Source organism: Cyprinodon tularosa, unplaced genomic scaffold, assembly GCF_016077235.1.
Source record: "Cyprinodon tularosa strain WSP-4 unplaced genomic scaffold, ASM1607723v1 ctg1, whole genome shotgun sequence".
NCBI lineage: Eukaryota > Metazoa > Chordata > Actinopteri > Cyprinodontiformes > Cyprinodontidae > Cyprinodon > Cyprinodon tularosa.
Genome location: NW_024037781.1, coordinates 1,107,399 through 1,127,339, shown reverse-complemented (window position 1 = coordinate 1,127,339; position 19,941 = coordinate 1,107,399). Strand labels below are relative to the sequence as shown.

The window sequence follows — 19,941 nt, the reverse complement described above, 5'->3', positions numbered from 1 at the left end:
CTCAGCTCTTTCACGGGCCTTTTATCCCTGGTGTTGGAGATACGCTGCTCAGTGTATGCGTGCATGCCCGTGTTTGCGCGCATCTCCACTTTGTGTACTTGTTTGCATGAATGTCTGTGTGCTTGTTGGCGCGTTCTTGGATCTTGTTTTCCCCAAGCATGTGTCAGTTACAGCCTTAAGCATTAGGGATAGCAGTGGCTCTCCCAGACTCACTGTGGGAGCCTGGCACTAAAGCCTCTACGATCGCCTCTGTAATGCAGGATTACAAGCAGGACATGTATAAGAGTATTGGAAAACAGCTTCTTTAGCCACAAGCGTTAGTGCTACTCAGACCCGAACTTCAAATCCTGAAACTGTCTGTGACATGAGGGCTTAACCACATCTCATCAGGATTATAACCTGCTTGTTTATTACAATGCAAGGACAAACAAATTGGTTTGATGCATCTTGTTGCTCCTGTTGTCCGAATCAGCTGCGCATTTCTTTGAATCATTCTTGCTTTGCACCTTTGCATTCAAACCATTCCAATTTAACCTCTCTGTCTCTTATATTCCAATATAATATTTTGTATTTTGTATATATATTTTTTTGCTTTCTTCACATTTTCTTAAGCATTTCCGGCTTATTTCAGCCATTTAGTGTTTTATTCCTCACCTTTGCATGTGCCACTCTGACCCAGATTATTGTGCTGGGATTATCCCTCGATCAGCAGTCTTAGTCTGAATGCTCAGCATTGGAGTCGATGCACTGCAGGAATGAGATAGCTAAAATAAAAAGAAGCTTAGTGACTCTTCTTAATCCAGGTTTTATTTCAAGCTGGCACTACAAAAGCCATCTTAGTGCTCAGATGCCACAAGCAGCCACAGGCTTGAGCTGATTGCAATGTCTCAGCATACCCTGAATGCCTTTCATTTTAAAGTAACAGCAAGAACATCATCAAAGATACTGACTTTAAATATGTGTTCAAATCCAGAAATGCCTGTAATGCTTTGTCAGCACCAAACAGCTCATCACACTAATTAGCGAGATAACGGCGACCCGGTTGTTCCTTGACAGCTTTGTCACATGAACTAATTCAGACAAGTGTGTTTGGATGTCTGCACATTCGGAGGGTGCTCGCAGTTAGCTGCAAGGCTCCTGCAGCGATGCAGTTAGCAACACGAGGAAACACAACATGTGGACTGAGGAGACACTTTTAGCAAGAAAGGGGATGATACTATTGGGACCAAATGGAGAGAAATTGATTAGCTCGTGCTGCATGAAGCACAAACATACTAATTTACTGGAAACACATGGTTAAGAAAAAAATAAGAGGAAGAGTGAGTCTAATAGTCTGTGAAAAGTGTATAATTACTCCAATAAATTATATGAGCCTTACTTTAAACAGCACTTAAGCACTAGGCTACCCCTAAACAGAAATTAAAACATTTCAACACATTCGAAATCTGACCGAACCCTAAAATTATTATGCTAAGAATGGCTGTTCCAAAACATTATGTGGTGCCATCTAAATAACAGTAAAGATACAAAACTGAATGGACCACGATTAAGGCCTAAAACCCATTACTTTGAGAAAGCTGATTTTTGTTTAGAAAGTTATAAAAAAAATCCATATATATCTCCTTCTGGCTGCTTATTAAGAGGCTGCTCTGCAAGAGCTGATCAAGACTGACTGCACCAATCTTATTTAGCTGCACCACCTAATTTTGATCCAGCCAAACTTTTTAGTCTTTTTAGGGATGAAGGTGACAAACAGAAATGTTGTGACACTTGAAAGAAGACCCCCATCATACATACTGACTTTATTTGTAGCAATCTGATTTCTTTAAAACATTATGCTATGAAAAAAGAGTCTGTAGAAAGACCCTCTAGTTAAAAGGGAGATGTAGCATTCACACCAGAATTTAGAGATCGCTCGATAATAGCCAGATTTATAAAACCAAACCAGTCAGAATAAAATCAACAAATCCACTTGATGCGGTTTGGGAGTGGTTAGAGCAGTGCGCTTGTGCTCTGAGAAGGTTGCAAGTAACTGGTTTGAACCCTACAGCCTGCACTCTGGGTCCTTGAGGAACACCCTTAGCCCCACAATGCTCCCTGTGCGATGCACAGTGGCAGCCCAAGGGGACGGGTTAAATGCAGAGGTAAATTTCTCCAATGTGAGATCAATCATTTCACTTATTAATTTGCACCGTTGCCGTTTTGCTCAAACTCTGTTCCATTTCACAATTACAAATTGCATGATTTGTGATTATGCAATTACATTATACAAATTGCATAATATTTATATGCAATTCTATTTCCCCAGAGGGAATGTGGTTTACATCGCTACCTTCTCCTTTCTAGTTTAGACTCATAACATTTCCATCAAATTCCAATGATGCAACCAAGTTGAACTTATAGTCCTTCTTTGTCAGATACTCAAGAGGAGAAGCTTTATGGAATTGAAAAGTGTTCTGCAAGAATCCATTGTCTTCAATGCCTTCTCTTCCCTGACTTATGACATCATAAGTCAGACCAGAAGCCTAATCAAATTCAATTAGTTATGCTCAGTTTTAGTAAAAATAAAAAAATAAAAACAGAAACTGCAGCGTTTGTCTTCAGAAAACAAAATCCAGAGTCCAGCACGTCAAAGACAAGGACAAGATCTGGCGAAAATGATGCAAGTTCCAAGTAGACACCGAGACATGGGAAAGATGGTGTTAACATCTACAACACCAGGAAATCTAACAAGAGAGTCCCCTGAAGTCAGAAAGTTAAATGCTTCTCAACTTCAACGAGTTTAATATCCAATATAATGCAGGGCATGTCAAAATTTAGTAAAGTCGCAGGATCATATTTTATCAGTATACATAATGTACACAATCTCTATCTGTGTAGCTTCATAAAGCAAATCCCAAAGAACTTTTTTTAAGCAATGCAGTAACAACCCAGTATTTGTCTCAGATTAGTTTTTTACCTCGGATATAAATAAACACCTCATCTACATAACAGCGCAAACATTTCTTGTTTATGCTTTTTCTAAATCCGTGCATAGCAGAGGTTAATTAGGTGCAACAGGAACAGAGCGTTCTCTTTAAAGTATCAGAGTCCAACATGAACCAGCTCACCATGTTTTTTCAATCAGTGATGCTGATACACAGGAATGGTGCACAGAGCTATGAGCTAATTCAGGATTAGCCAGGTGCACTCTCTCGCTCTGTCTGTTTTTCTCTCACACACACACACTGAGCTGACAGTAAAGAATCTGTTCTGTCATTCAGGGTCAGTTGGTCAGTTAGAGTTCAGCGAAGAGCTGAGAGAACAAACTATGTGGAAGCTAATGAAGATAGAGGCTTCGCGTTCGGCAGTTGTGGGCTCTAACCCTGCCTGCGTCTGATGCCCTCACCTCTTGTTTTTTTCAGGAGCCTCAACCATCTATCTTTACTCCTCTTATTACTGAATTTATCCAGCTGTCTGTTTTGCCTGCATCCTCCGCCTCGCCGTTGATAGACACGCACTAAATATGTGCCCTGTTTGAAATACAGCCCTCCCTCCATTTTCTTTCCTGTGATCCAATATTCAGGGATTTGGGGATTGTTCGCCCCGAGCTGTCATCAAAGAGATCTGAGCGTGCCGTCCCGAGCAAAACTGGGTCAGAAGAGCTACATTTATTGAATCCATCTGTTGGGAGACAACACAGTTTATTTCTCCTTTTTGATTGGTTGTTTTCCTCAATTCGGAGATTCTTTCCTGAAACACGTCTAGCTGGTTGCAAAACTCTTTTTGTCCTTTAAATCTTCTCAATCGTGCCATAAAGTAAAGATTTCCTTTCAATCAACAGACCGGGAGGGAGTTATTAAAAAAAATGTTTTCGCTCTCTTGTCATGGCTCAGGTACGACTTCATAGAAATCCGTGATGGGACCTCGGATACAGCTGACGTTTTGGGACGACACTGCAGCAACATCGCCCCGCCGCCCATCATCTCGTCCGGATCCTCGATCCAGATCCGATTCGTCTCGGACTACGCCCATCAGGGTGCCGGTTTCTCTCTGCGCTACGAGATCTTCAAAACAGGTGAGAACTTAGCTCAGTGATTTTAAGCTTAAGCTCCAAAACCTGGAATTCCTCATCATAATACCTCAATTTATACCAGCAGAAGCAAAAAATATATAGTTAGATGAGAAAAGAAAAGAAAGAAGAGGCACTATAAAGAATGAAAGGAATGCTCCTTAATTGGGGCAGGATTCCCTTCCTCTTGGAAGATGAAGGGAGGCTTTTGTGGGATGATGGAGAGAGCTCTGGGGTAACTCTGGAGTCAGAATGAAAGGTTAAAGGTTTATAGGTAACAGCCTGAAGCCAGGAGATTGATGGGGATGAGTTTGAGCCAAAATGGAATGCTCTCAAAGTGGGAAAAGTGCATGCAAGGTTGGAGCAGATTTGTTTTGGCGTTTGAGTGTTTTTTCTAGTAGCCATAGTGACAGAGGAGGTCAAACGGTCTTTAGAGGAGGAAGATTTATGTTCAAGCCTGTTCATCAGCGCATTTTGTTTTGCTTCAGGTAGCTCCTGAATCAATTCACCTCAACATGTGTCTTAGTTTAAGCACAGAAGTTTGAAAGACGGAGAGCAAAATTGACTAAGCATTACCTTTATCAGGTTATAACCTCCGACTTTAAAAAAACGACTCATGTTTGTGTCAAACGACTGTGACCCAGATTTGTCATTCAGCTCCGTTACCTCGATCCCCAATGATGTTTTTAGCTCAGATTGCATCTGTCTCACACACATACCCACAGACTCGGTTAGAAGAAGGATGCCGGGTGGGGGATGCGGTTGCCATAGGTTTAATAAGATCTTGCTCAAATTTCTGGGGCTATAAGAGATATTGTCAGTGTGCAAGCACATGTAGGCGTGTGTGGGTGGTTCTGCTCAGCTCGTCGTGTGAGAATCCGCCTGTATATGTGGAGGTGGCGTGATAGCTGTGCATGAGAGACAGGAAAAACAACCGAGACAAGGGGACGGTTGGGGAAACGTTGGGCAGGCTGACGAGGAATGAGCACGTCAGAGGGAGAAAATGTATTCAGGATGTGTGATTGAGGCCAAGTGTTAAGTACAGCATCTCCACTTCCTGTACCCTCTTGCTCATCACAGCTGTTTGTCTTTCTGTGGCAGGCCTGGGTCGGGGGGTTTCTTCTGAGCAGCTCACAGCTTCTGCTGGGTGTGTTTACAAAGCACAGCAGAAACATCAGAAAGATTAAAATAAGATAAAAAAAAAGCAGCTTACAAATAATCATCATTAAAAGATAACCCAAACCAACCTGTAGTATGTGAAAGAGTCGGTGCGTGGTAAGCCTTGGCCTAATTGGTGGTTTAGGATGACTCAGGTTCTGCTTCCTTTGGGAAATTGAGGAAGTCTGAAACTCCTCTTCATTTGGTTATTTTTCCTCAGCTTTGGTTTTGGCCCTCAAACTTTACCTTGCATGCTCCGCCTCTTTCTTATAGCAGAATAGAGATCATCACTGATCTTTTACATCAGGGCGTGGATTCCGGAGATCCTAAAACCTGCTTCATGTTGTCAGACAAGTCCTGTTTTTGAGATTTCTTGATCAACATGTCCCGCAGTAAGCAGGAAAAAAATACATAAACAGATTAAATGTGTAAAAGGGAACAAAATGGAGGAAAATAAGCTTCTCATGGTCGCTTTAGGGATTGGATTTTGTATCCTGAGTTGAGACACCCTTAGGTTGATTACTTCAAAAGCAGACCTGTGTGTTCAGTATTATGGTTGTGTTTACGGGTCTGTATGTGTTTTTAAAGGGTGCGTCCAGAGATGGATATCAGGGCTAACAGTGTGTTTGTGCTTAGCTTCCTCCCAATCCCAACGCACTGTCTCAAATTCAGATAGTGTGTTTCTGATTTTGCCTGCTTCTGTCAATGTGTGTGTTGGTGATCTCTGTGCTTTGAGCTAATGGTACAGCTGCTTGATTGAACCTGATTACGTAAGCGGTGACTGTATCCCCTCCAGTGGGGTTTGAGTTGAAGAGGGGATGTGTTAACCTGTGTGTTTGGATGATGGGGTTCAGTGAGGTAAATAAATGACTTCCACTGAGGAGGATCAGGAGTCAACCTTAGAATTTCTCCCTACCAGCCCTGCTCCTCTAAAGCGGAGACAGGGTGAGTGTTTTGGCACAAAACAACATCCTCTCCACAGACTTACGCACTTGAAAGGAATAATCCTCTTTTTTTCAAAATAAGGTTCTTAACTGCTGTAGATAGAACTACAGTCATCTTCATTTAGATCCAGATTCTGATTGTTTTAAGATAAGCCAAGACCAAAGCAGACAATCATGTTAAAACTACTGCCATCTTAAACAAAATCATGGTTTTATACAAATGTTTAGATAGCAGTTATTTACATAAAAGTCGATGATTAATTCAACTGGAAAGATAAACGGTAGAAGATGAATCTCTAACAGGTTTCTAGTCAGGGTTCGCTGAAGATTAAAGTAAGGTAGTGGGAAAATCTTAAATCAATCAATTTCACAAATGTTGTTTTATAAATAAATAACCTCTTGTCATTTTTTGCAATGTGGCACTATTTACAGAGAAGGTGCTGAGTGTTTACACAGGGAATAGAAGTAGGGGGTGTGCACCAGAATCCTAGAAAAAAGCCCTAATTATTAAATGGGTGCGGGCACGAGCATAAATGAACAAAATCCGGGTATCTATCAAAAAAATCTAATTGATCTAAGAATATCCTGATAACAGTATTTTTTTAAGCAACAAGGCAAACCTTCTTACTGCGACCAATTTACAGTTGTTACTCTGTGATTGAGCATGCACTGGATGTGAATGTGAGGCAACGTTCGTTTCTGCCTCTATTATAAACGGCTGTGTGTACACTTTGTGATCAAGGGTCAGATTGCACTTTATTATTTACGGGTCCATGCAGTCCAGGCCGGGTTTAAAATCTGGATAAAATGTGGACAACGGGTCGGCTCTTGGTTCTGAACTCTTCGGGTGCCGACATTTACAGTTTAAAAAAAACAGACCTGTGCAGGACTCTGGCGTGCACCACCTATGATATTCCAGTGTGAAACAAATCATGATTATCATTTTATTTGTAGACTGCTTTAAAACAACTATAGCTGAAAATAAGATGCTGAAAACAGAGCTACGTTAGAGAAGTAACTCAGTTTCTCTGTTGCATAAAGCTAACATATTACAGTAGTTTTAAAAATGAACTTCCATTGCTTTTCATCTGCCATCAAAAGCTTCACATGTTCTGGTCGTCTTTACAAAGAAAATGCATTGCTCATTCCACCCTCACCTTCATATACAGCACGCAAGAAAAGTGCAGAAAAGTGGATGATAATATGCAAGGGATAAATATGGTTTTATAGTAGAAAACTAGAAAACAGCTGTGAAGGGGTTTTGGGCTGATGTAAGAATGCAAAAATAAAAAGATTAAAGTTAACTGAGTGAATATTTCTTTAAAAAATTAGTATCAGGTAGTTACGCTGACTCTATTTTCACACAAGGGGATCATTGGTGGAAAACCAACTCTATTTTCTGCAGTTTTTGTACAGAACTTTTTAATACAAAACTGAAAATTGTCATAAAGATTATTGATTTTGTCTTATATTTTGTGAGATTTAATACAGGGTCTCACTTTAGTCCTTCTTGGACAAGCCTTTAACTAACTAATTTGGGTTTCAAGTTAACTGCTTGTAACCTTTAGAGTCAAGCCCTCTTAAAACATAAACTATCCCTTCAATGCTACTGTACAGTAACAACATGCACCCTTCCCTCCTCCCTCTTATTATTGTGGCCTACTTTATCCCTACCCATGCGTGCTTAACCCTTTATTCATCACCCACAGCCCATACGCCTCCAAGACATTTTAACATACACTGTCACGTGCTACTGATGCTGTTACCACGGCTACAAGGGGAAGACTAGCAGAGTAAGCACCTTTTTTCCCCTGGTCCCCCAAACCCCCCTCCCCCCCAAAAGACCACCACTAGCATGATAGTGAGCATGTCAAACCACGGTCAAATCAGAGTTCAGATGGCGAGAGAGAACCTAAGGGCTTTGGGTCTCCTCTGTGACCGCTGCCAACCGTGGCGTCTGTGGGGTCGTAGTGGGAGCAGGACTGAAGCCTAAGGCGGGACCCCACACCCACTGAAGCCCCAGCCAAAATACTGACTCCATGTGTTTTTTTTTGATGCTATCTTGTTGACTGGAAGCCAACCCGTTTGCGTAAATCCTGGTTGTTGCCATATTCCTGATTGCGGAGTTGTTTATTCCTGAAAATGCCCAAGTCAGCCTCCTGCAATTAACTGACAAAAGTGATTAAACTGGGATGAACCAAGACCTGATCAAAAAAGTGCAAGAAGATGGGAGGAAAAATCTTTCCTAAAAACTCTTCTGAGGATTTCTCTCTATAGAAGGCTGTTCTGCCTGGGGTCTAAATTGGTGTCTAAACATGGCATTCTAGGAATGCTGTTTTCCTTTTTTTTTGTAGCCGCTTCTTGTTGTTCACAGTGTTGCATTGTTGTTGTTTTGGATTTTCCACCCTAACCCCCCTCCCATTATGCACATTGCCTCTTGGGTTACACATTTTGCACGCACCCATCTCTCCTCACGCGCCTCTGGAGAAAATCTCTTCAATGAAACCTTGAACCGAGCCCAAGTGGTGTTACATGAGAGCCCCGCCTGCGTTTGAGCAGTGGATATTTGTGAGACAGAGGCAGGGAGGCTGAGGTGTTTTTGATGTGCGGCGGCAGCCTCGTGCAAATGGAACGGAACGGGTAAGGGGGGTGGTTGGATGAGGATGATGCCAGACAAGACAGGGAGTTGGAGTGAATAAGTGCAGGGTCGGCTGGAGAAAAATGATGGAATGATGGAGAAGATGAGAGGAGAAGACAGGAGGAGAGATGGAGGTGGGGGGATTACCCTGACTGCTGCTGGATGAGGGCACTCATGTGAAAGAAACAAGTGGTTTCTACCCAGCAACTCACCCTTCGTCTGCACCACACTCACACCGTGACCTCCTGCTCACTGCCGGGAGACGTCTCTTGCCAAATGGCAGCTCATGGTGCGGCGCCAACCTGGGGGCCTGCGAGTGACAGGTTTTTACGCATCTGTGTCCGCGTCAGCCACAGGTCAAGTCATGTCAGGGAAACTTGTTTTTAGCATGTTCATTGGTAGCGAACTAATAAGTGGGGGTACTCATGCATTCACTTATACTCACAAAAACACATGAACGCCCAAGCGACGTGTGAGACGGCTTGTTTCAGACACAGACTGTGGTGGAGTCAAGCTGTGCTCAGATTGAGAGTGCATGCTGCATGGTGACCCAGTAAGGATCTAAGGCAGTGTGTTACCGGGTCTTACACACACAAACACTCATTCAGCCACATACATAGTAGCAAGAAAAGTAGCCTAACAACATCACTGCTCATGCATATGAAGTTATTCATTAATAGACGTTAGTTACATCCATAATTTATGCTACGTACAACACTATAAACACAGGGAGGTGAGGGGAATTGGTAGAAAACACCTACAACTTTCTGTAAAATATGTATATGCTCTGTTCTTTTTATTTGTGGTCGATGTGAAGTATGATCCCAAATAGTAAAAGGAAGTTTTGATGTAACTAACAGTGTCCAGTGCTTTGGAGCCTCCATCAGGTTTTCATTCCTGTATTTGGCTGCACATTTTCTGCCCCTACTGGAGCAAAGCACCCTAAACATCATGATGCTGCCACAAATGATGTGTTAGTGGGGGTTTGGTAGTATATTCAGAGTCAACTACAAGTTAGTTTGAATTCACGTGTAGGATTTTTAAGTATCTTAAATCGTTAAAAGCCTTGCCATGACACCATGTTTACAATGCCAGAAAGTTGATCATAAATACAGACATGGTTTTAGTGGAGTCAAACTGGCTCTCACACACCTTCAGCCACACACACTTACTAACACCTTTTCATGTATGCTTAATATATTTCATTTATCTTTTTTTTTTTACAATATGCACAGTATTTACATGCAGAATTGGGGCGGCAAACTAAAACCATAAATCACTAAACATAGAGGAGATGTTATTTGGACGCCGCCGCCTTTGGCTTGTTTTAAATTAACATCATCTTTCAGCATGCCTATTTCTATGTGTGTGTAGTCAGCCAGTTGATTCGCGGGTGTTTTGATTCTGCACACTGTATCTATGTGTGTGTGGGGGAGTCGACCCAAAAGGTTGAATGCAGCTCTGAACACGTGGGAGGAGATTCATGCATTTGTGTCAACATCTTCTGCACAACGCGCACAGTGTACGCTGAATCGATTGGTAGACAAAGACATTGTTAAAATGCCAATATGAGCGTATATGAGCCAGGGAGTGAAAAATGTAAGGTTTTTGCATCACAATGGGATAAAAAAGATGTTATGAGAAGAAGAGAAAAACAGTGCGTGTCTCCAGAGTTTTTTCTTCCTGTCTCCGTGCTGATTGGGGTCAGTTCTCCACCATTAACCAAGCGCAGGCGGAGGGAGGGCTGGAGCAGCCGGTCGACCCCTCTGCTTTCACACGGCAGCCTGATAATAAGGACCGGTGCCTCAGAGGAATGCTCTGCCGCTGGAATGCTCAGCTAACCTGTCTGCACTCTTTAAATGCTGCTTTTATGAATCCTGAATGTGGTTATCAAACGGAGACTGGCAGCTCTGTGAGAGAGCGCAGCGCTGTTTTTGCTGGATGCATAACTGCTATCCTACGTTTGACATTCCCCAGATGCATCTTCAACTTGACCTTCCCAATCTGCTTCTAACACAGTCGGTGATGGGAAAGTATCACAGAAACAAGAACTAACATAGTAGCTCATTTAGGTATAGTATGTCTATGGCAGCATTGCACATCTGGGGACTGGGGTGTTTGCACATATTTCTGTGGCAAAATAGGTTAAGCTCAGTCGGACTCAATGGAAAAGGTGATTCGATTGAATTAATGATTGGATTTAAGTCGAAACTTAAATAGGCCGTTTAGGTGCATGAATTTCCTTTGATCTAAGCCATTTCATTCTACCTGATGGCTTTGCTGTTTTGCAGGAAGCTGAACATCTGACCCAACTTTGTCTTTTTGCAGCCACTTAAAATATACATCCCCACATCTGATCAGAGCATCTGGAATTATGCTTGATGTTTTTCTAGGGAGAGGTCCGGTCAGTTTTCTATTCCCACAAGTTGTTTTCGAATAAGCCAAAAGATTTAGTCACATGTTTGCCACAACTGGAGAAGTGACTTAAAATCTTTCTTCTGATTGCTCTTTTGTAAGAACCAAGGGTTAAAAAAAATGCACATAGTTCCCCATATTTCTCTACAGATTCATTGTATTTATGTCGCTTTTATCTCATGTGGAGTGACTCAAGGCTGTATTCTTGGGACCCTTCTTTTTGTCCATTACCTTCGCCCTTTGGAGTCATACCTAAGAAAACACATGGAGCTTTATATTTTTATCAGATGACAGATTTTTTATGCTCCAAAAAAAAAAGGAAACACAGATTGTAAAACAGCTGCTTGAATGCATTGTAGAAATCAAGCCACAGTGAGTGCTTTCCTTAACCTTGAACAAATAAAAGATAAAGGTCGTGTATTTGGGGCTCAGTGATGTGTTTAGTGTCAGCGTTTACTTTAGTCTATGAATGAGACAAGACAGAGACCAGTGTAAGACTGGACTTTGATTGTAACATTCGTGCTCAGATTAAATCAATGGTCAGAACAGCTTTTTCAAACTGGGAACAGTAGCCAAAATAAAAAGAATAAACAAGACATTACTCCTACAAATTACTTTTATTTGCTTTTAAATGTCTTGCTGGCATTGCCCCTGAGTATCTGGTTGGCTGATCAATTTTTATGAGTTGTTCCAAAGACATTTCAGTCGTTGGCTTTTATGGCCTGATTTTTTTTACATCTTTGCCTGGTTATTTTATTTTAGGCTTTTAATTATTAGCTTTTTAGAGAGTCTAAAGCATTTAAGCAAACTGAGCTGTATCTTGATCAGTATAAAAAACAGATTTTATGTACTAGTTTAAATTTAAGTGTTACTGTGATGGTTTATCACAAAAAATCTCAATAAATCACAGAAAGTTTGGAGTAATCACAAGTTCAGGGGTTAGGAAGACTTTGTAAATCGTTCGATTAGTTAGTTTAGCAAGGCCATTACTGCAGGCGCTTCTGACTCACAATTAACTGAGATCAAATGAAAATCTTGTCTCTAAGCAACATTATCTCATGAGGATATTTGACCCTCTGGCAGGCATAAAAATAGAGGAACATAAAGACATTCAACTAGCCATAGCTAATTTTTTTTAACTAAAGATATAAAGATAGAAATGCTCTGGGGGAGAAAATAACAGTTTGTGAATCAGGTCGTGTGTGTTTGACATTTGTTCGGCGCTCTCTGTCAGTTTGATGCGCCTGCACGGATGTCTGCTCTCTTGGAGCGTCATTGAGGTGCTGGTCCATAAACGTTCGGCCGTGACTCTGGCTCCCCAGTGGGCCGCGGAGCAGTGGCTGATGGGTAGATGATCTGAGCCACACAGCTGCTGCCGTTCAAGGTGAGCCGCCCTGGGCGCATAAATCTGCATGGCTAATGAGGAGCGGCCGCAGAGGGCCCACTTAGAACCATTAAACCAGTTTTGTGCTGTGTAAGAGTGAGCGCTTTTTAACAGGGAGATGCAACCTGAAACAAACTAAGGGACTGCAACGAGAGAAGAGTTCAGGGGATGCATGCTTTAAAAGTGTGCAAATCAGAGGGGTCAGATTGTCTCTTTAGCTCTACATTTAGGGGAGTATAACTCACTCATTATGGGTGCTTTCAGTCACAAATATATTATTTTAGGGCTCCTCCTGGTTGCATAATATATCCGGATTGCTCTAGGTGCATTTCCCACTGCAAAAAATATAAATCTCAATAAGTTATTTTTTCTTAAAATAAGTGTGTTTTTTCTTGATTTGAGGAGGTAAGTAAGACACTTTGCCAATGGAACAAGACAATTTCCTTTTAAAATAAGAAAAAACTATTTTATCGTCTTATTTCAAGTAAATATTATCTAACTATCTTATTTTAAGAGTGAAAATACTCATTCCATTGGCAAATCATCTTATTTACCTGCTCAAATTAAGGCTAAATATACTTAATTTAAGCCATTTTTTACTTATTTCTGGATTGTTTTTGCAGTGCTTTTGGTCTTAGCTAATGGAAGAAGGCAGATGTTTTTTTTTCACCTATTGAAAAATTCCTGTGTAGATTTAGCCATGCATTCACTCAACATTTCCAAATATTTCATCATTCATCATGCAACCCACTCTAACAAGGTTCCCATGTGCTGTAGAAGAAAAAAAAAACAACTCAACAGCATCAAATATCCTCCACATTACTTAGATTTCAGCAAACTCTATGTCTTTATGCATGTGGTAGTAGAAAAGGAGTAGTTTGGCATCATTCCCAATAAATCAGCTCAAATGTGGTGACTAATGGTTAATATTAAGACTAGTTGACCCCTATTTTTTCCAAATATCTGAGCTTTTGTTGATTTTTCTACATTTCTTGCCATTTTCAACAGAGTGAAAGATAAACTTGGCTTCTCGTACAGCTTACTGGACATGCTGAGCCATGTGAAAGCCGCAGATTAACATTTTAAATAAAGATTATTGGTATCCAGTAAACACTGCATTTTTAAATATTTTTCTACTGTGAAAATAAGTTCCTGTATTATGTTTTTTATTTGAAACCCACATTGACCGGGAGTGATAATAAACGACGCTGTAGTGCTCATATTGCTTAATGCATCTGCCTCTTTACCGTTTTCTCCTTGTGTATTTTTCATCTTTGTAATCATAAACCGTGTGTATTCCAGCTCCTCGCCACCACAGCTGCTGTATATCCCATCTGGCTGTCAGTGTCAGTGACGACTCTCTAAAACGCTAGTCTGCAAGTTAGATGAGATACCACGCTGTGATCGATTGCTTCTGTCTGTATTCTCTCCTAATGTGACCGTTTCCTACCTCCCCTACTTTTATTAAATTTCCTCTTATCCTCTTTATCCGCTTAGGTTCGGAGTTCTGCTTTCGCAACTTCACCAGCCCGTCCGGCATGATTGAGTCCCCAGGGTTCCCGGACAAATACCCGCACAATCTGGAGTGCTCCTACATGATCATGGCCCCGCCCCACATGGACATCACCCTAACCTTCCTCACGTTCGACCTGGAGAACGACCCCCTGATGGTGGGCGAGGGCGACTGCAAGTACGACTGGCTGGAGGTGTGGGACGGCCTTCCGCAAGGTGAGCCGAACAAACCCGGGGAGATGAATGGACACGCACGCTTTGAACATTTACACTCCATATCCACTGACTCATGCAATCCCCCCAACGTTTCTGTGAGTGAATTTGCATACCGGCCTTCAATTTCCTGAGCTGCCATCACTCTCTTTGATGTGAGCTGCCTTTCCTTACTTTCCATTACATTCCATAGAGTAAACTCTATTTCACAGAGGGAGCTCAAAGCGCCTCGATGACCCTGAGGAGCAGGCCTTTCCCAGGGTCCTCTTCCCCTCGCCATAATAACACTCTTCATCACCCTCCCCGCCCTCCCTCCTTATCACCTGGCACTTCCTTCCTCCCCAGACGAGTGAGAGTGACGGTGATGAGTATCAACAGAAGTAGACGCAAAACAAAAACATTTCAGGATGTCTCCTGGAGCTTTGTTATGCAGAAACCTCTAAAAAAAAAAGGGAAATATGGCCTCCAATCATCCAATCATTATAAGTTAGTTGAGTTTTAATTAATAATTTTGACTTTTCTGGTCTTAGTTTTGCTGTTGAAAGTCACTTTAATAAGATACTTTTGTCATAATTCTTACACCAAAATAAGAAATGGATCTCTGTATCTGAAAAATATGTACTTTAAATGAAAAAAATATGATTTTGATCATAAATATAACAAAATATTTTGATTTTTCAAACCTTAAATACTGACCAGATTGCAAAGTTAATGCTAAAGGTTGACATATTAAACCTATGACTTTGGAGGTCTTTTTTTTCTGTTTTTAAAAGTTAAAACGCACTTTTATGCTTAAGTAGCAACTATCAAAGGTTAACACAGAGCTTTTAAAGAGCGGAGTTGGAGGTGGTGAGGGATTCATTTCTCACCTCTCTTCTCCTTTTGCTTCCCTCCAGAAACACAAAGCTAGGACCAAAGGATTTGCTCTAATTATATTCTTTTCTGTTGCTAAAAAGGGATCCGAGCGGATTTAAAATTCCAATTACGGTGTCAAATTTAAGGACTTTGATAGCTAAAAACAATTTATAGCATTCAAAGTTGAGAATTAGGAGCAAATTAAAGCGTAACCCAGTTCCAGGGTGCTGAGTCCTCGGGCGGGAGACGAGGCGGACGGGTGAAAGAATTTAGCGTCTGGCGCAGGAGGGGTTGTCTTGAGACTATTTTAATCTCGCTGCGTGTTTGTATGTGAGTGTATTTGTACTCATCTGCAGCTGATCCCAGTGCAGCTTGCATGTAGGCAGGGATTCCAGTTCCCCTGCTGGGATCTGGCCGAGACACACATGGCAGATGGAGGGATGGACAGGAAAGTAAAGGGAGAGTTTGGAATGATAGCAGGAAGCCATGTGGGGGGGAACGCTGTGACTCATTAGGCAACACTCACTGAAGTAGAAATGCTACTGGAAACCTTTGAAGTAAGAAAAAAAAAAATGAATAAAGCAAAGGGTTTAATCTTTTTTTTTTTATTTGTCCTCAGCTTCGCCTCTGATTGGCCGCTACTGTGGGACAAAGATCCCCCCTGAGATCCAGTCATCCTCCGGCCTGCTGTCCCTCTCCTTCCACACGGACATGGCGGTGGCCAAAGACGGCTTTTCTGCACGCTACAACATCACCCACAAAAAAGTCTCCGACTGTGAGTGCAGGATAACTCCTCCTGACTGTGTGCCGGTGCACCATATATCTCTGTTTTTTTATCTTACCCTCCTCTCACCCTCTCGATATTCCCAGCTTTGCCTCCTTTAATGTTATTTTAGGTTTCAAGCTTCTACTTCTCTCCCCTCAGCACATTGTGCTCCTACCCCAGAAACAGACTTGTGTTCTTTTTCGTTTAGAGCGTAAATTAACTTCCCCCTAGTTCACCTCAGCTCACCTGCTGCTCTCTGCCTAATTATGCCCTTACAGTTTCAGTTCCTTTCAAACATTCATGTTAGTAGCACATCTTTCTCTCGTTACAACCAAAGTCTACCTCATACCTTGTAGGAAACAAGTGGAATAAGGAATAATATGGTACTAAAACTGGAAATTCCAACATGCAAAAACTAAAATTGAACATGCAAAACACAATAGTTGAATGCAAATTGAAGCATAACATTCCTGCTGTGAAACATGGTTGTACAGAATATGCTGAATTTTTAAAACAATGCGCTTTTGGTGAAACACAGTAGTGGTAGCATCATGCTGTGGGTGTTAGTAGCCAGTCAGAGCGCAGGGGCATGTGAACCCACCTTTACTTCCTCCTCACAGTTACATCCTATCTGTGGTTTTGACGTTTAAAGGGTTTAAATACTTTTTTGGTCTTTCTTTCAGCATTAGGGAAATCATATCTTACTTCCTTTTTTCCACTTTTCTTTTATGAATCATTGTTGCCTCATTCCCTTCCTCTCTTTTAGCATTTCACTGTAGCCTGGCGCTAGGCATGGAGTCGGGAAAGATCAGCGACGACCAAATCTCCGCTTCCACCACCTTTTACGACAACCGCTGGTTGCCGCGGCAGGCTCGCCTCAACAACGACGACAACGCCTGGACGCCCGCAGAGGACAGCAACAAGGAGTTTATACAGGTGTTTATTTGCAGACATATTTATCGTTTTATGTATAATACCAAAGCAAAAAACAGCTTGAATAAAAGCTCCATCTATGACGTGACCTTAAAGATCACTTTGTTGGGGATAATAAATTTGTCTGGGGGAGGATTTGATGGAATACACAACAGTATCTTATACACACTTGTATACACACACACACGGGAAATAGAGGAACTGTAAAGCGATGATAAGGAAGTTCTTCTGCACTTTCAATCTTTCCTGTCTCCAAACACGCAAGCGTATTCATGAAGCGAGGGGAGCAGCGAGACGCTTGTGATTGATGAAGGTGCTCTCCTGGAATTCATCCCAACACCGTGCCATTGATCTTTACTTCCCACCCTCCTTCACCTTATACACATGACAATGTGCATACATGCTCTCCCCGGTTTTCCTCAGCAGTAGGGCGCTCTCTGCAGCTAATTCCTGCTGTCTGGGAGACAGCTGCAGGAACACCTCTGGTATCTGCATCAGTTTTCTCTCTTTGAAATAGGTTAGTTAATAAATTACAGATGCAACTGCTGCTGTTTCATCCATTTCATAGGCAACATTTGCCTAACTCAGTGACCTTTCTTTTTTCCGTGACGTGCAGCTAAAACAGAGTTTGGTAGAGGCCATTTCTCAATGTGTGTACTTGTGCGCTCTTGTGGTATCGTGAAACGCCCTTGTACTGTCTAAACTCACAAGAACACAAGACCGAGAACAGACAAAGTCCCTGGATGGTGGTCCGTTCTCGAGATTTCCCAGCATGCACTGCAGCAGCAGCTTGCAGTGGAGCACTCACAGAGCCTAAGAGTAATGTAGTAATAAAAAAAGTAATGAAAGTAAAATAAAGTAGTGAAAAGTTTGCTTTTTTGTTGTCGTTTTAAGATAATTTGAGGTGAGAACATCATACTTTTAAGCCTCACTATATGGCCCATTTACTGATTTAATGCATAATTAAAAAAAAAAGCTCTAATGTTGTGTTGACCGTGGCAACCAGCGCCCTTTCTGAGGGTAACCGCAGCCAGGGCCGACGTTAGCCCGTCTGCAGCAGCCCTCTCTCAGCATAGCCTTGTGTGAATTATCGCTGGTTCTGATGCCGATTTTCTTTTTTTTTTATTTGGCACAATGTTGATTTGATTTGTGTTTATCTGACTGTGTTAATTATTATTCCCCCACTAAAAGAAATAGTAAGAATTTATTATTATCTATAGACTTGGAGTTGAAATGCAGCTCCAGATGAGCCAAGCATGTGGCTTCTGTTCCAATTGACCCATATTTATTCTGCATGCTGCCATTCTCCCCAAGTCCATACTTTCCTATGTTCTTGTCAAGAACGTACTTGGCGAGAACACGAGTCCGTGTTCTTTTAAATTAAGAAACGGACAGAATTTGACTAATTTCCTGTTTTTTGGTTTTTTATTTCAGGTTGACCTCCACTTCCTCAAGGTTTTGACTGGGATATCCACCCAGGGGGCCATATCCAAAGAAACTCAGAAGTCTTACTACGTCACAACCTTTAAACTGGAGGTCAGCACCAATGGAGAGGACTGGATGGTGTACCGGCATGGCAAGAACCACAAGGTTGGTCTTTATCATACACAGCTGCTTTTTAGGAAATCAACTGTACTGGAAGAGGTCTGCTTTAAGAACGATAATTTACTTTATGTTGAAGGTATTTTTCTTTACTTGACATTAATTAAATAGTGAGCAGCTCAGCCTAAACTTTACCACCTAAATTACAGATGTCAAACTCCAGCCCCCAAACGCAGGTGGTTCTTTAAAGCACCAGGAATCCAGTAATTATATTGTTAGCTAGACTTTGATTACTAGCTTAGAATATAGCCGTCTCACATTTTACATTAAACCTTACTAATGCCAGAGCAGCGTACCAAAAACCAAGCAGAGAGAAGTGACGTAAGATAGGCACATAAGAGGAAAATTAAGTCAGACTGATGTTGGTTAGTTTAGTATTTCCACAGGAAAGATTAACAAGTTAATGATGAGGATATGAGAATAGAGTAGGTTGATAGAACAGTGTTTTTACTGAGTAGGATGTGGGGGCTGCTCAGCGGTGCAGTGGGTAGCACTTGCAGCAAGAAGGTTCCGGGTTCAATTCCCAGCTCGGGGGCTTTTCGTATGTTTTCATGTTTGCATGTTCTCCCTGTGCATGTGTGGGTTCTCTCCAGGCACTCTGGCTAAAAACATGACTGTTAGGTTTATTGGTTTCTCTAAAATTCTCCTTAGGTGTGAGTGTGTGGAATGTTTTTTTGTCTTGTTTGTCTCTGTGTTGCCCTGCGATAGACAGCACCCCTCAAGACCCCAGCTGGAATAGAGCGTGATGGGGGGAAAAATGGAAGGATGTAGGGAATGATGGCCAAATAATTAGAGCTTTCCTTAAGAAATAGGTGAAATATGGATAAAAACTAAAAGTTATTATTTATCATTTCCTTCCTTTCAATCGTTGCAGTACTGCCTCCATAAAATCTTTTGTAACTGCATGACGTTGTTTTGCTTTTACATCTAAAAATCTCTCTTGTAAGCAAACCGGATTAACTAAAGGAGTAAATTTCCTTATACCTGAGCAGGACGTAGAGCGACCTGATGATATCTCTTTTTGCAACACAGTTGGAGGAGTTTATTAAAGAAAAAACATTAGCTCTATTATTCTTTCACTTCTAATGTCTCTTTAGATTTTTTATCTATGATTATCTCCAACAGAAACCTTTATGTATCAGTTTGTTTCCCTTTAAACTAGAGTCTGTGTGTCTGTACAGTACAGAGTTCACTGGCAGCTAAAGGTCTATTTTTTAACAGTACATTTATTCCGCTGCTGTGGCTTATTCCTCAGCAGCAAAGCCAGTCCTGTTCCAGGAGTCATATCAACAGATCCAACGTTCTCATAGGAGTTGTTCCCCTTTCACAACCGTTTGTGAACCTGTGTCATGACCCCGGTCACAAGGCAGAAAGATGAGAGAAAGACAAGTAAAACATGCAGAAGGAGGGATAGATGGGAAGAACAGGAACAATGAAATCCTCTGTTGTCTTATCTGTGTTTTCCATTCA

General features: G+C 41.6%; 1 protein-coding gene across 2 annotated transcripts in view; it reads left to right on the top strand.

Annotated features, from left to right (window-relative positions):
* nrp2a (neuropilin 2a) overlaps positions 1-19,941 on the top strand; it is a 74,344-nt gene that overhangs the window by 16,703 nt on the left and 37,700 nt on the right. For both annotated transcript variants that reach the window (XM_038280464.1, XM_038280538.1), the window contains exons 3-7: positions 3,876-4,057; positions 14,088-14,318; positions 15,790-15,945; positions 16,703-16,872; positions 18,304-18,459. In XM_038280464.1, coding sequence (XP_038136392.1) covers positions 3,876-4,057; positions 14,088-14,318; positions 15,790-15,945; positions 16,703-16,872; positions 18,304-18,459 — 895 coding nt within the window. The remainder of the gene's footprint in view (positions 1-3,875; positions 4,058-14,087; positions 14,319-15,789; positions 15,946-16,702; positions 16,873-18,303; positions 18,460-19,941) is intronic.